The sequence below is a fragment of the Lipotes vexillifer genome, unplaced genomic scaffold (genome assembly GCF_000442215.2).
Source record: "Lipotes vexillifer unplaced genomic scaffold, Lipotes_vexillifer_v1.1 scaffold1129, whole genome shotgun sequence".
In the NCBI taxonomy this organism is placed as follows: domain Eukaryota; kingdom Metazoa; phylum Chordata; class Mammalia; order Artiodactyla; family Lipotidae; genus Lipotes; species Lipotes vexillifer.
In genome coordinates, this window is record NW_006789022.1 from 4,339,184 (window position 1) to 4,351,264 (window position 12,081).

At 49.0% G+C, this 12,081-nt stretch overlaps 2 protein-coding genes across 2 annotated transcripts in view; one reads left to right on the top strand and one right to left on the bottom strand.

Annotated features, from left to right (window-relative positions):
* Positions 1-1,157: 1,157 nt before the first annotated feature.
* Positions 1,158-5,208, bottom strand: TMEM138 (transmembrane protein 138). The gene is made up of 4 exons (XM_007462182.1): positions 4,959-5,208; positions 3,409-3,580; positions 2,032-2,107; positions 1,158-1,759 (listed from the first exon to the last, which is right to left on the bottom strand). Exons 1-4 carry the CDS (start codon positions 5,084-5,086, stop codon positions 1,647-1,649), a joined length of 489 nt encoding a protein of 162 aa, XP_007462244.1. The 5' UTR covers positions 5,087-5,208; the 3' UTR covers positions 1,158-1,646.
* Positions 5,209-9,788: 4,580 nt separating this feature from the next.
* LOC103087490 (cytochrome b ascorbate-dependent protein 3) overlaps positions 9,789-12,081 on the top strand; it is a 7,204-nt gene continuing 4,911 nt past the window's right edge. The window contains 3 exon segments of the mRNA XM_082931242.1: positions 9,789-9,819; positions 9,822-9,874; positions 11,407-11,605. Coding sequence (XP_082787368.1) covers positions 9,789-9,819; positions 9,822-9,874; positions 11,407-11,605 — 283 coding nt within the window.

Genomic DNA, 12,081 nt, shown 5'->3' on the forward strand with positions numbered 1-12,081 from the left:
CCAGAACTTCATTCTAGCCTTCTAAACCAGGGGTCAGCATACCATGGCCTGGGGGCAAATCTAGCCTGTTTTGTATGGTCCTCAAGTTAAGATTAAATTTACATTTTCACATGGTTGAAAAAAAAACCAAAAGAAAAATATTTTGTGACATAGGTCATTCATTTATGTGTCACCTCTGGCTGCTTTCATGCTACAAGATGTCGGAGTTGAGTAATTGCAACAGAGGCCACACAGCCCTCAAAATTTAAAATATTTACTATTTGGCCTTTTACAGAAAGTTTGCCAACTCCTGGGCTAGAGTATCTCCAAATAATGAGTTTCACAGAGCAACTTTCTGGGGGGGGTGGTGGTAGACTGACTGAATTAATGGCCCTCTCTGTATCCATGTCCTGTTTTTTTTTTTTTTGTATCCATGTCTTTTGCCAGGAAACTTTGCAGCACTTTCCCAGACACTGGGCTCAGTCACATGACTTGCTTTGACCTATGGGAGTCTGGAGACACAATACAAGTAGAGGCTCGAAACGGGATTGCACCCTAGGGCTTGTTCTCCTGCTCCCCTGCCACTGTCTATAAACAGACCCAGGCAAGTCTGCTGGAGGATAAGTCATGTGAAGCAGAGTCATTCCAGCTGAGGCCAGCCTAAGTTAGCCAAGAATCAAGGATCTCAAGATCATCACACCTGCCTGGCTGACCCACAGCTGACCACAGACACATGTGCAAGCCCAGCAAAAATTACCCAAACCCAGACAGATCAGCTGAACCCCAAGACTCAAGAGCCACAGAACTGTTTATTGTTATATGCCACTGAAGTTTGGTGCTGGGTCTGTTACACAACATTATTCTGGCAGTAGAAAACTGATACTGTGGGCACACAAACTTTTAAATTTCTTTTGCCAAAAGAGTCTAGGGAACATTTTTACTCTTCTGAAGGCAATTTAGGGCTCTGACAGGGGGAGAGACTGAATAAAACACAGAAGTCTGGAACTCCAGGGATGGGGGTGGGGCATCAAATTACATCCTGAATTTCATCTTGTCCTCACAGTGGGATTCAGTAAATATCCGTATTTGCTCTGCCACTGGACCGAGTAGATGCTAAGGCTAGGACTTGGCATATCTCTTAACCACGAAGAGATCTAGCGAGGCAGAGACTCCATCACTTATGGGAAAGAATTTACTTCCTATTTATAAAATGTAGAAAACGTACCTTGGGTATAAAATCTAAATGTCCGAGGTGTTATCAGTCAGGAGCCCAGAAAAGTCACTCTCTGCATCCTTCAGTCATCAGTGTGTAGTGCAAACGGAACAGGGGCTGGGAGTTCCTCCTGTACTGGGCTCAGTGGAAAGCTTCCCCAGGATAAAGCCACAGAGCCCTCTGTGAGGAAGGCGGGTAGAGAACAGGAAAGGAAAGGGGGCAGAACTGCGGCAGGAGGTCGGGAAGGGATGACGTACGGGAGTCTGTATTAGGGAACACTTTCATTTGCTAGAGGGAGGATCTTCCTTCTCAACTGCTGAACACAACTGGCCTGGGCCTGTCCTAGAAATGTCAAGCTGCTTCCTAGTGCACAGGGCTGAACATCCCCTCTGTAGAGCCCCAAATGTGGCTTCTGTCAGGAAGGAAAGGCATCCATCAGTGTGACAAGAAGTGGTCACCTTCGGACTTGCATGAACTCCTTGCGCAGCCATAAGGAGTCCTGATAGAAGCGAGGATCACCCAGTCTCACAGCTGTCTGTTTGTAGAAGTAACAGTATAACACCGCCGCTGTGGATAACAAACAGAAAAGAAGCCTCAGGGATGCTCCTGAGTATTTGTTTCAGGGTAAGAACATAACTGGACGAGGCTGAGGGGCCCTGCTTCATGATTTCCCAGTGACTCCCAGAAAGGGCAGAGGGCAGTGGTCTCTCCTGTTCTTGGTGTGGCTGTCCCACTTATCCCACGCTGGTTGTGATGGGCTGGGAAGCCAGGATCAAGGCCCTGGCTGCCAGAGCCACAGGTGGGACCAAAGTGAGGCCTGATGATGCTCTGGTCCTTACCTAGTCTCTGGAATACAAATAACGTTTGAAGTCCATCTGTCCAGACAAAGCGGTTGGAGTTTTTCCAGCGTAAGTTCTGAAGGAGATATGAGTACAGAGAAATGTGAATGGCTAGATGAGGCCCTCACATCTCCAACTTGGTTAGCTGCAGAGATGCCACCTGGTTTAATATCAGGCTAATGCACCCCCGTTCTTTCTTTCTACAAGCCCGAGGAGTGCTTTTCAAAGGAACCTCAAGTTCCCTTTTTTTTGCTACAGAGGGAAAATTCTTGTAACTCTGAGGGAGGAAGTTTGAACTAAGCCATTTATTCCCTTTCATCCCGTAGCCTTTGCCTAGGAGAAATGGTACACATCATCTCAGGAGTTCAGCATGGTCACTGTCTTGCCTTGGAAATCTCAGGCTCAGTTCCTGTCAGATAAAGGCTTGGTACACTCGGGGTTTAATCAGATTAACAGCTTCACAGTACAAAGCCAGGACTGTTTTGGCTCCAGGAACCAGAGCAGGGACAATCCTCTCCGGGAGGCACCTTGAGATTTCGGCACTGCTCTGCTTCTTCCCTGTGAGCTCTAGTTCTCTCTGTGGAATCACAAGGGCAACCTAACGGGACGTTTGGTCTGAGAAGGTACCTTTAGTAAAGAAATGACTAGAGAACCCTGAGGTTTTACTATGTTCCATAAAATGAGTACATGAGAAGCACGTGAGATACCCAAAGGGATGGAAGAATTTGTGAAGCAGAAGAAATCTGAGGGAATTCCCTGGCGGTCCAGTGGTTAGGACTCCGTGCTTCCACTGCAGGGGGCAGGGGTTCAATCCCTGCTCAGGGAACTAAGATCCCACAAGCCATGCCGCGTGGCCAAAACAACAACAACAACAAAAAACAAATCTGAAACCATGAAAACTAGATCTGCTCTGAGGCCTATGTTAGAACCAAAGGGAGGCACCCTGGGGGTCGGTTCTCCTAGTGTAAGTGATGGGGATGCATCAGAGGGCATGCAGCACTAAAGGGCCAGCGGCACTCCTGCCTATTTCCCATGCGACACTGATGCCTAAGAACATGCTGTACCTACACTCAACTGCCCAAACAGCTAACGATGAAACAGATTCAACTTCCTGTTTTAGCCCTGGCAGGCCTTTTGGGGCAAAAGTGAATTGAATGTTCCAGAAGTGTCCCTGGACTCTTGGATAAGGCTGTTCTTCAACATATAAGGTTAGATAAAAGTGCCTTATGAAATCCTCATGTGTCTAGCTTCAGGCTGGATCACATTCACTTCACCTGTTTCTTATCAAGGACTCTGTGAGATATAAACATCCAGAGATTCTGGGTTCCCACAGAAGAACATTCCTAGCCCTCTAAGGACTCAGAGCCTCACTCTTACCATGACCCAGACATGCAGGGAGACGCTGAGGGTGAAGTACGCAGCTGTGAGGATGATGGTCCCTTTGAACTTATGGACGAGGAGGTTGACGAGGCCAGCCTGGAAGACGAAGGTGTTGAAGAACATGAGGAAAATGATGATGACGTTGAAGAGGACTGCAATATCCTGGATGCTGCAGACACAGAAAACAAAAGCACAGCCAAATGGAGGCCTGGGATGACCCAAGAGCCAGCCCTGAGTCCTAAGGCACACCATGGAGTCTGTCCTTCCTTGTCATATATAGTCCTCTGAAACCCCCCCAGAGGTAGTTTGGGTTTTGGACCCCAAATGACACGAAGCTAAAACTACCCGCTGGCCCCATCAGTTGAGTGGCAGTCTACGGACACGGCTTCCCTGCTGACACTCCCAACTCAACAAAGCTCCCAGGCACCTGTGAGAAGCAGCTAGTTTCCTCCCTGTATCCAGAAAATGCCAGCCCTGTCTGTCACATAACCTGGTCCTGTCAGACGTTTTCCTCTAGCAAGACAGCAATGCACTTTCCCTCATCTGTGCACACCTGGCTGCCTTAGTGCCATTCATGTCTCAGTGCAAATGTCCCCTCTTCAAAAAGACTTTTCTTTCACCCCACTACCTAAAATAGCCTTTCTCTCCCCACCCCAGGTACTTTATACCCCTTGTATAACATTTATTACTATTTGAAATTATCTTTTTTTTTTTTTTTTTTTTTTTTGTGGTACGCGGGCCTCTCACTGTTGTGGCTTCTCCCGTTGCGGAGCACAGGCTCCGGACGCGCAGGCTCAGCGGTCATGGCTCATGACCCGTGTCCCCTGCATCAGCAGGCGGACTCTCAACCACTGCGCCACCAGGGAAGCCCTTGAAATTATCTTTTTAAAATGTATTTGTTGTCTCTCTCCACTAGAATGGAAACTCCATCAAAGGAAGAACTTGTCAGGTTCACCACTGCAACCAGAACACTGGCAGGCTGATGAATACTTGCTGAGTGAAGGAAGACAGTGTCTAAGACTGTGGTTTTCTGTTTAGAACTTGCCTCATGGAGACTAAAAATCTCTGTGAAGGGAAAGTGCCAATAGCTTCCATCCTATGGGATGCATATGTTATTAATATGATTATCCTTACCTGGGGCCATGGCAGTGAAAGTGCCGAGTACAGCAGTGAAGACCCCGAGTCCTAACCAGTGGACCGCCAGGGAAGTCCCCGATTACCCTTTTTACTTGACATTCTGTAACCCTCTTTCATGGCAGTGTAAGACAGTATTTCTACTCGAAGATGGAGAAAATGACAGTGTCAGCAATCTGGCCCTCATTTTCAATGTGCACTGCTCCCTGTGTCCCAAACCCTTGTTAGAAGAAGTATATCAAAACAGGCCCGTGTCTATGGACCATGACATGTCTATGCACCATGGAGTACTGAGGACAAAGTGTAATTTTATTCTCCCTGATATTTCTCTATTAATAACTTTAAAATGCTAAATTATGATTGTTGGGGACTTCAGACTGCTTGGGTTGAGCTGTCCCACCCACTGAACTTACATGAAGAGCACCAGCTGTATGACAGGAGCCATTCGGAGTAGCTCCGAGAAAGAATTGACAAAGAGGTCATAGGACAGCAGCAGGAACTGCAGGGAGAGCACCAGGCTATAGTTACTGGTCTGGAGCATCTTCCTTCTGCTATCTTGGGCCCCCAAGGGCACATTCCACAGTTCCCAGAAAGCAGTCCTAGTACTCTCCCAGGCACTGAGGGAGAAGCTATAGTTCCTCAGAACCAGAGCTGTCTCCCTTGCTCAGACAAGGGCCTATTGATGCAAAAAAAAAAAAAAAAAAAAAGGTAGAAATTCATTAATACATATTTACCGAGGACTTATTATATGCTAGGCACCATTCTAGGTGCTTGGGATACATCAATGAACAAAACCAACAACAACAGAAAAACCCCAACTAGTCACTCCTTCCAGGGACCCTCACCCTCAAACCTTTTTCCATGACTGGAACCCTCTAAATGTAGAGCTCTTTCTAAACACTTTTGAGTCCAAAGGAATCTAGGGATACTACACACAGTGACTGTCTGGTCATGTAACAATACTAATTCTATTACTAACTGCAGCAGCAAAACCTTTGTATATCACTTACAATATTGCTTACAATTCTAAGCGCTAACATTACTCAATAACCCTTGAGGTAGAAGACACACTATTACTCTCCCCATTTTACAGAGGGGACAATTGAGGGCCAGGGAGGTAAAATAATTTGTCCAGGTTCACATTGCTAATAAGTGGCAGAGCTAGCATTCAGATCTAGGCAGTCTTGGTCCAGAGTCTGTGCTCTTAACTACTGCACAAAGCTGCCTCTTACATAACTGACAGGTTTATATGTAACTAGGTGGGAAAAACAAACGCTGGCATAGGAGAAGCGGGAAGTGGTGTAGGCAGAACAAGCTGAGAGGAAATAGTGCTCTCCTAACGTTTACGATTATGGTAGCAACACAGTGGCACCAGGTAAGGGGAGCTGGGCTTTTATTTCCATTTATTCCAAGACCCAGAAGCTGCTTTGGGGGTGTCCTGTGACCCCCCTCCAGCTGGATCAAATCTATAAACAAATTTCAAAATGCTTCGAAGTGTTACAGAATGATTAAATTAATATCGGTAAAATGTTACAAACTCTTCATATTCATTTCCTTATTTAATCCCACACCCATCTTGAGAAGCAGCAGTTCTTACGCTTATTACCCCACTTTACACAGAGGCTTTGAGAAGCTGCGGAACCTCGTCCACCTCACCTGATGGAGAAGTCCCACTTTAGTGGATGCACGAAGGTGCTTTTCTCTGAACCGAGTCCCCTTATTCATCAAATAATATCGATAGCTACCGGCTACATACCGACACCATGATAAATTTGTCAACCAAGACAACTTCCTTTAGTCCTCGCAACTACTCTGCAAGGTGGGCAAGAATTATCCTCATTCTACAGGCAAGGACACTGGGTCAGAGTTCAAGTCGTTCCTCCATGTTGCAGGTGAGCAGAGCCAGGATTCACAACTAGGTGTGAAAACAAAGCCCGTGCTCTTAACTACGACTTCACAGGCCACCACAGAAGGCTGCTGTGAGGATCCGTTATATAGAGCCGCCCACCGCCATCTCTACGGGAAGGATGACCATCACGTCGGGTTAGGGCAGCGGTGATTCCCAAGGTAATGGGTCTTCGCAGTTTGTCCACCGATATCTGCCGCGTTCTCTCTGTCCCCTGAGTAATTTTCCTCACCCTTCCTAATCCACTTTAAAATAGGGCTGCCTTAGCAAAAAACCAAAACCAAAGCAATTGACAAAATTCCGACTTCTGGCCACTTTGCCCACTCCTCCTCAGCGTTCTCACCTAGAAAGCCCAACGTCGGTTGTCACGGGGACACCGTACTAGCTTCCGGAAACCGGTTTTAAATTCCGGAAGTAGGTGGGTGACGCGATTCCGTCTGCGCCGTGCTACCCGCTTGTCCTCGGCTTTTTCTCCCAGCTCTTTGGCCCGCTCGGCCGCCATGTTTGGGCCCCCGCATTCCTGGGCCCATCCCTCTCTCAGCGTCGCTGCGTCCTGTTCCAGGGCTCCCAGCTGCGGGCCAAGGCCTCCCGCCCACCCCGCGTGCGGCCTTGCCGAGGGCCAGCCCCTGGCCAGAGGCTTCGCGTCGGCCCGAACATTTCCGCTTCCACGGAATCGAGGGGGTGGGGGTGAGGGACAGGACCGATCCGTGACGGCGTTCCTGGTCCCTGGAAGCCCGGGCTTGGGGAAGAAACGCCCGCGGAGGAACTGGAGTTAGTGTCAGTACCTTGATCCGCCAGCGACCCCGCGGCTCTGGACTTCATTTCCCAGGCGGCCGCGCGCGGGAGCGCGCGCGACCGGAAGTGCTACAAGCCTATAAGGTGACAGAGCGGCCCCGCCAGTTGGCTGTAGAGCGGCTGTGACTGGTGATAGCGGTTGTTCCTGAGAGTCTCTCACTTTATCTCCCAGGAGCCTCGGGAGCGGCGAGTCCGGCGCCGGGTGGCAAGAGGGGGGTCTCGGAGACCCCAGTACCCCTGCGTTCCACTGTGGTCCGGGGGTGAGAAAGAGCCCGGGCTGGGAGTTCAGGGACCTGGGTTCGAGTGCTGGCCCTGCTACTGCCTCGCTTCGCGCTGTCGCGACCCCTCACTCGGCCTCAGTTTTCTCTTTTACGAAATGGACATCGTTCTCTGTGCCCTTACTTCCACAGGTGGTGGAAGGAAGCTCTTTGGAAAGCACAGAAGCTCTTCGGAAGTCGCAGTCAGCAGGTGGAGCCCCTCGCCTTAATTTGCACCCAAGGTTAGCTGGGACCAAGGGATCTTGGTCCCGGCGGAGGAGTCAGGGATCGGTCCCCGGGTTCCTGGAACCCTTCTCTGGACACCTGAGGCCGACCAGAGGCAGTACGAAGGGCGGGGCTGTAATCACTTTGGTGCTAAGGAGGGCCTTGCTTATCTACCTTCTGAGTGGAATTTAGGGCCCCTCACTCCTGAGTCTCTGACTACGGAAGCTGCGTTTGGAAGTGAGGAGTCCTTGGAGCACAGGGGGAGTGAACCTGGAGCCTTGTACCAGCTCGGCCACTCACCGTGGCCAAGTCACTTTCCTTCTTTGGGCCCGAATATTTTTGATCCGTAAGATGACAGTTCAGGACTTGAGCCCTAAATCTGGTTCTCAGGATTCCTAAAGCCCGCACCATTCATCTGAGAAGTGGCAGCAACAAACAGACTTCCTGTTCCTTCATCTATTTGCACTTCTAAATAATTGTAAAAGGGTTTGGAATAGAGCCTTTTCCTAAGGCTAGGGCCAAGTAGGATATACCCATTTCCTACACCAGGGCCTGATCTGTTTTAGTGCAGCCTGGGAGAATCCTTTTTGCTAAGGGATTGAGAAGTATATTAGGTTGGAGAGTAGACTCCTTAGATCAGGGTCAACAAACATGACCCACAGGCCAAATCTGGCTGGCCTAAATGGTTTTTACATTTTTCAATGATTGAAAAAAAAAAAGATATTTTGTGACATGTGGAAATGATATAAAAACTGAAATTTCATTGTCCATAAATAAAGTTTTTTTGAACATAGCTCATGTTTATTTGTGAAGGTATTATTTATGATTGCTCTTGCAGTACATTAGCAGAGTTGATGACATAGTTGTGACAAACCGTATGGCCTGCAAAATCTAAAATATTTACCATTCTGGCCCTTTACAGGAGTTTGCTGACTTTTGTCTTAGAATGCGTCTCCACAAGTGAGGGCAGAATAGGACTGGTGGGCACATCCTGAAATCTTAGCACATCCTGTTTTCTTGGAATAAATGAGAGGATATTCTTAGCATTTGGATTGCAATTTTCACTGCATTCTTCCTTTTTCTCTCCTTTTGCTCTCTATTTCGAGCAGAGGGAGGGCTCATCTGTGTACTGTTGGTAAAACATTCCAGCCATCTGTCAGGGAAGTGTCCCCATTGTCTTTTCCAAGTCTGTCCCAGAGCAGTAATCCACGACCTCTTCTAGTGGGGTAGATGTGGTCCCTTTTGGATTATATTTTCTTTTTTCCTCTTACAAAGGAGGGGGGGGAAGTAGGTATTATTCAGTGGATGGAGCCTGCTGACCGAGAGCTCCTTTGTGCTGACACTTCATTGGGGGGATGAATGAACCTCTGGTGACCTGAAACTTCTGCTGCCCTTAAAGGAACTAAGGGGATAACTCTTGAGGCTGGGTAGCATATCTCTGAGCTCAGTAGCTAGGGTAGAAAGCTTCCAGAAATCAGGTGGCATGGTTTTCTCCCTCCAACCTCCTGGAAGCTTATTTTTTCCCCCAGACCTCAGATCTTACTTTCTCAGAGATTACTGCCATCTTGGATCTCTTTGTGAGAGCTTAGCATCTGTTTGTGGTTAGGTGGACACCTGGCATGGAGAGAGCTGGCACGACATGGAATTGGGGCCACTGAGAGGCCTGGGCAGCCATGGGGGCCATGAGCTTGAGGTTTTTGTTAGTTGTTAGGACGAAATGCTGTAACAATACTAAGAAAATTATAGTACTGTACTCTCACAATGTCCTTACATACATTTTCTTGACCCTCTGACAACCTGTGGTCAAATTAAAAACATGGGCTTTGAAACCGAATAGACAAGGGTTTGAAACTCCCTGCCCACTTCCTGGGTCCTATTTAATGTCTGAGCCTTAGTTTCCTCATCAATAAAATGGGGATAACTCCACACGGGGTTGTCAAGATGAGTAGATGGGATCATGTGTGTAAAGTTCTGGTGTGGTGTGTGCTCATAGCTGCCTTTCAGTAAGTTATATCCTATTGCCATGGCTTTCTTTCAGATGAGAAGACTGAGTCCTACAAATGTTAAGTGAGTTGCTCAAGGAGCCTCAGAGCATAAGAATTGGAGTCCAGGCCACCACTCTGTCAGCCTGCCACTAGGTATAAAGGTGAGGGTCAAGTGTTTTATCTCCTTGGGAGTTCTTGATTTTAGGAACCTCTTCTCTGTTAGCTGGTTTAGATTGAGGGACCTCAACTGTAGGAAGCCACTGTGTCAGCTTCTTGACCTGAGTCCACGGGGCAGTGTGCCTGCCTTGAGAGCTGTGCCCATGCTGAAAGCAGGAGCGTCCTGTGGCTTTGCAGACTGCCTGCCAACTCACACCCACTTGCCTGGCTTTTTTTTTTTTTTTTTTTTTTTTTTTTTTTTTTGCTGTACGCAGGCCTCTCACTGCTGTGGCCTCTCCCGTTGCGGAACACAGGCTCCGGACGCTCAGGCTCAGTGGCCATGGCTCACGGGCCCAGTTGCTCCGCGGCATGTGGGATCTTCCCAGACCAGGGCACGAACCCGTGTCCCCTGCATCGGCAGGCGGACTCTCAACCACTGTGCCACCAGGGAAACCCTGCCTGGCTTTTAAGAGCATCTGCTGGGTTTCCCTGGTGGCGCAGTGGTTGAGAATCTGCCTGCCAGTGTGGGGGACACGGGTTTGAGCCCTCGTCTGGGAAGATCCCACATGCCGCGGAGCAACTGGGCCCGTGAGCCACAACTACTGAGCCTGCGCGTCTGGAGAGGCCGCGATAGTGAGAGGCCTGCGCACCGTGATGAAGAGTGGCCCCCGCTTGACGTAACTGGAGGAAGCCCTTGCACAGAAACGAAGACCCAAAACAGCCAAAAATAAATAAATAAATAATTTTTAAGAGCAGCTGCTTAGGGGGCTAGGCATTCACCATGCCTGAAACCAGGGTTGGTTTCTGAGTTTATCAGGTACATGTGGAAACCTCAAGATAAACTCTTGCTTTCTAGATCATGAGTTCTTGCTTCCTCTTTTCTCCTCTGGACTTTCCCCAGAGAAGAGAAAGCAGAAGTTTCAGGTCTGGAGACAGCTGGGGGCTTTTGCTCAATTAAAGGTGTGGCGAATGGGGACTCTGAAGACCCCACCTTACCTCCCAATGGAGGATTAGCCCATAGAGGTCACAGTCTGGGGAAGAACTTTGCTGCAGAAGTGGGATCCTATAGCACTTTCTCCCAAGTGGCTTAATAGTAGTGTGAAGATTGTGATTTTTGCCTCCTTACGTTAGAACTGAAGCCCTGGGCATTTGTGTGATCTAGCCTGGGTTTTGATTTCTGTCCTTTCTTTTCATGGGGAGTGGGGTTATAATTCTTTATCTTCTGGTCCTGTGAGGGGAGACGCATCCTAGGGCTCTGGATCTAGAGCCTTGGCATCCAGCCGCAGCAGAGGAGGCCTCTCTCCAGGGCCAGCCCTAGGCCCAAGCTGGCTGCACTGTATGCTGCCAGGTGCTGGGGCGGGGCCTCACTCATTGTTCATAACCAGAGATTGGGTTCACCCAGCCATCAAGGCTTCATGGGACAGTGCCCAGGCTGATAGCAGGGGAACCAGCCTTCCGGCCAAGAGCAAGGTCAGTGTTACCTCCTTTAGCCTGCGTGTGGGGTGCAACAGGGACGTGTGATTTCCGCTTTCTCTAGGAGTACTTGATCAGAATGGCTGTGGGATGGTTTTATCTGTCCGTCATGGCGCTGTGCTCCCTGGGCTCGATGTGCATCCTCTCCACCATCTATTGGATACGGTACTGGCAAGGTGGCTTTGCCTGGGATGGCACCATGCTCATGTTCAACTGGCACCCGGTGCTCATGGTTACAGGCATGGTGGTGTTCTACAGTGCTGGTGAGTACAGGTCAGCAGAGGAGACATGGTGTGGCCCGGGCTCGTACAGGGCAGTGCTGTCCCTCTCCATCCTGGCCTTTGTTACTGTCGGGTTCAGGGCTATGGGGGTGGGGTGGGGTAGGATGTTTTTGGGCCCAGGTGTCATGTGGAGGAAGAAGTCATGTGAACGGGAGCATCTGAGAAGGGTAGCTGCATGGATACTCTTGGATGGGGGTTGGCGAACTTTTTCTGTTAAAGGCCAGACAGAAAATATTTTAGGCTTTGCAAGCCCTATGATCTGTGTTGCAACTACTCAGCTCTGCTACTGTGTTGTGAGAGCAGCCAGAGACAACACGGAAACGTGTAGCTGTGTTCTGATAAAACTTTATTTATAGTGGTGGGGGGAGGAGAGAAATAGGTGAGGGAGAGCAAGAGGTATGGACTTCCAGTTGGAAAACAAATGAGGCACAGGTACAGTGTAGGGAATGTGGCCAGTA

What these genes read in the sequence shown, in the direction of transcription:
- TMEM138 (XM_007462182.1), bottom strand. Translation starts at nt 5,086, where the DNA reads ATGCTCCAGACCAGTAACTATAGCCTGGTGCTCTCCCTGCAGTTCCTG. An exon ending in ATACAGCTGGTGCTCTTCAT is followed by an intron (nt 3,581 to 4,958) that starts GTAAGTTCAGTG and finishes CTGTGTCTGCAG; the next exon opens with CATCCAGGATATTGCAGTCC. An exon ending in ATTTGTATTCCAGAGACTAG is followed by an intron (nt 1,760 to 2,031) that starts GTAAGGACCAGA and finishes TGTTATCCACAG; the next exon opens with CGGCGGTGTTATACTGTTAC.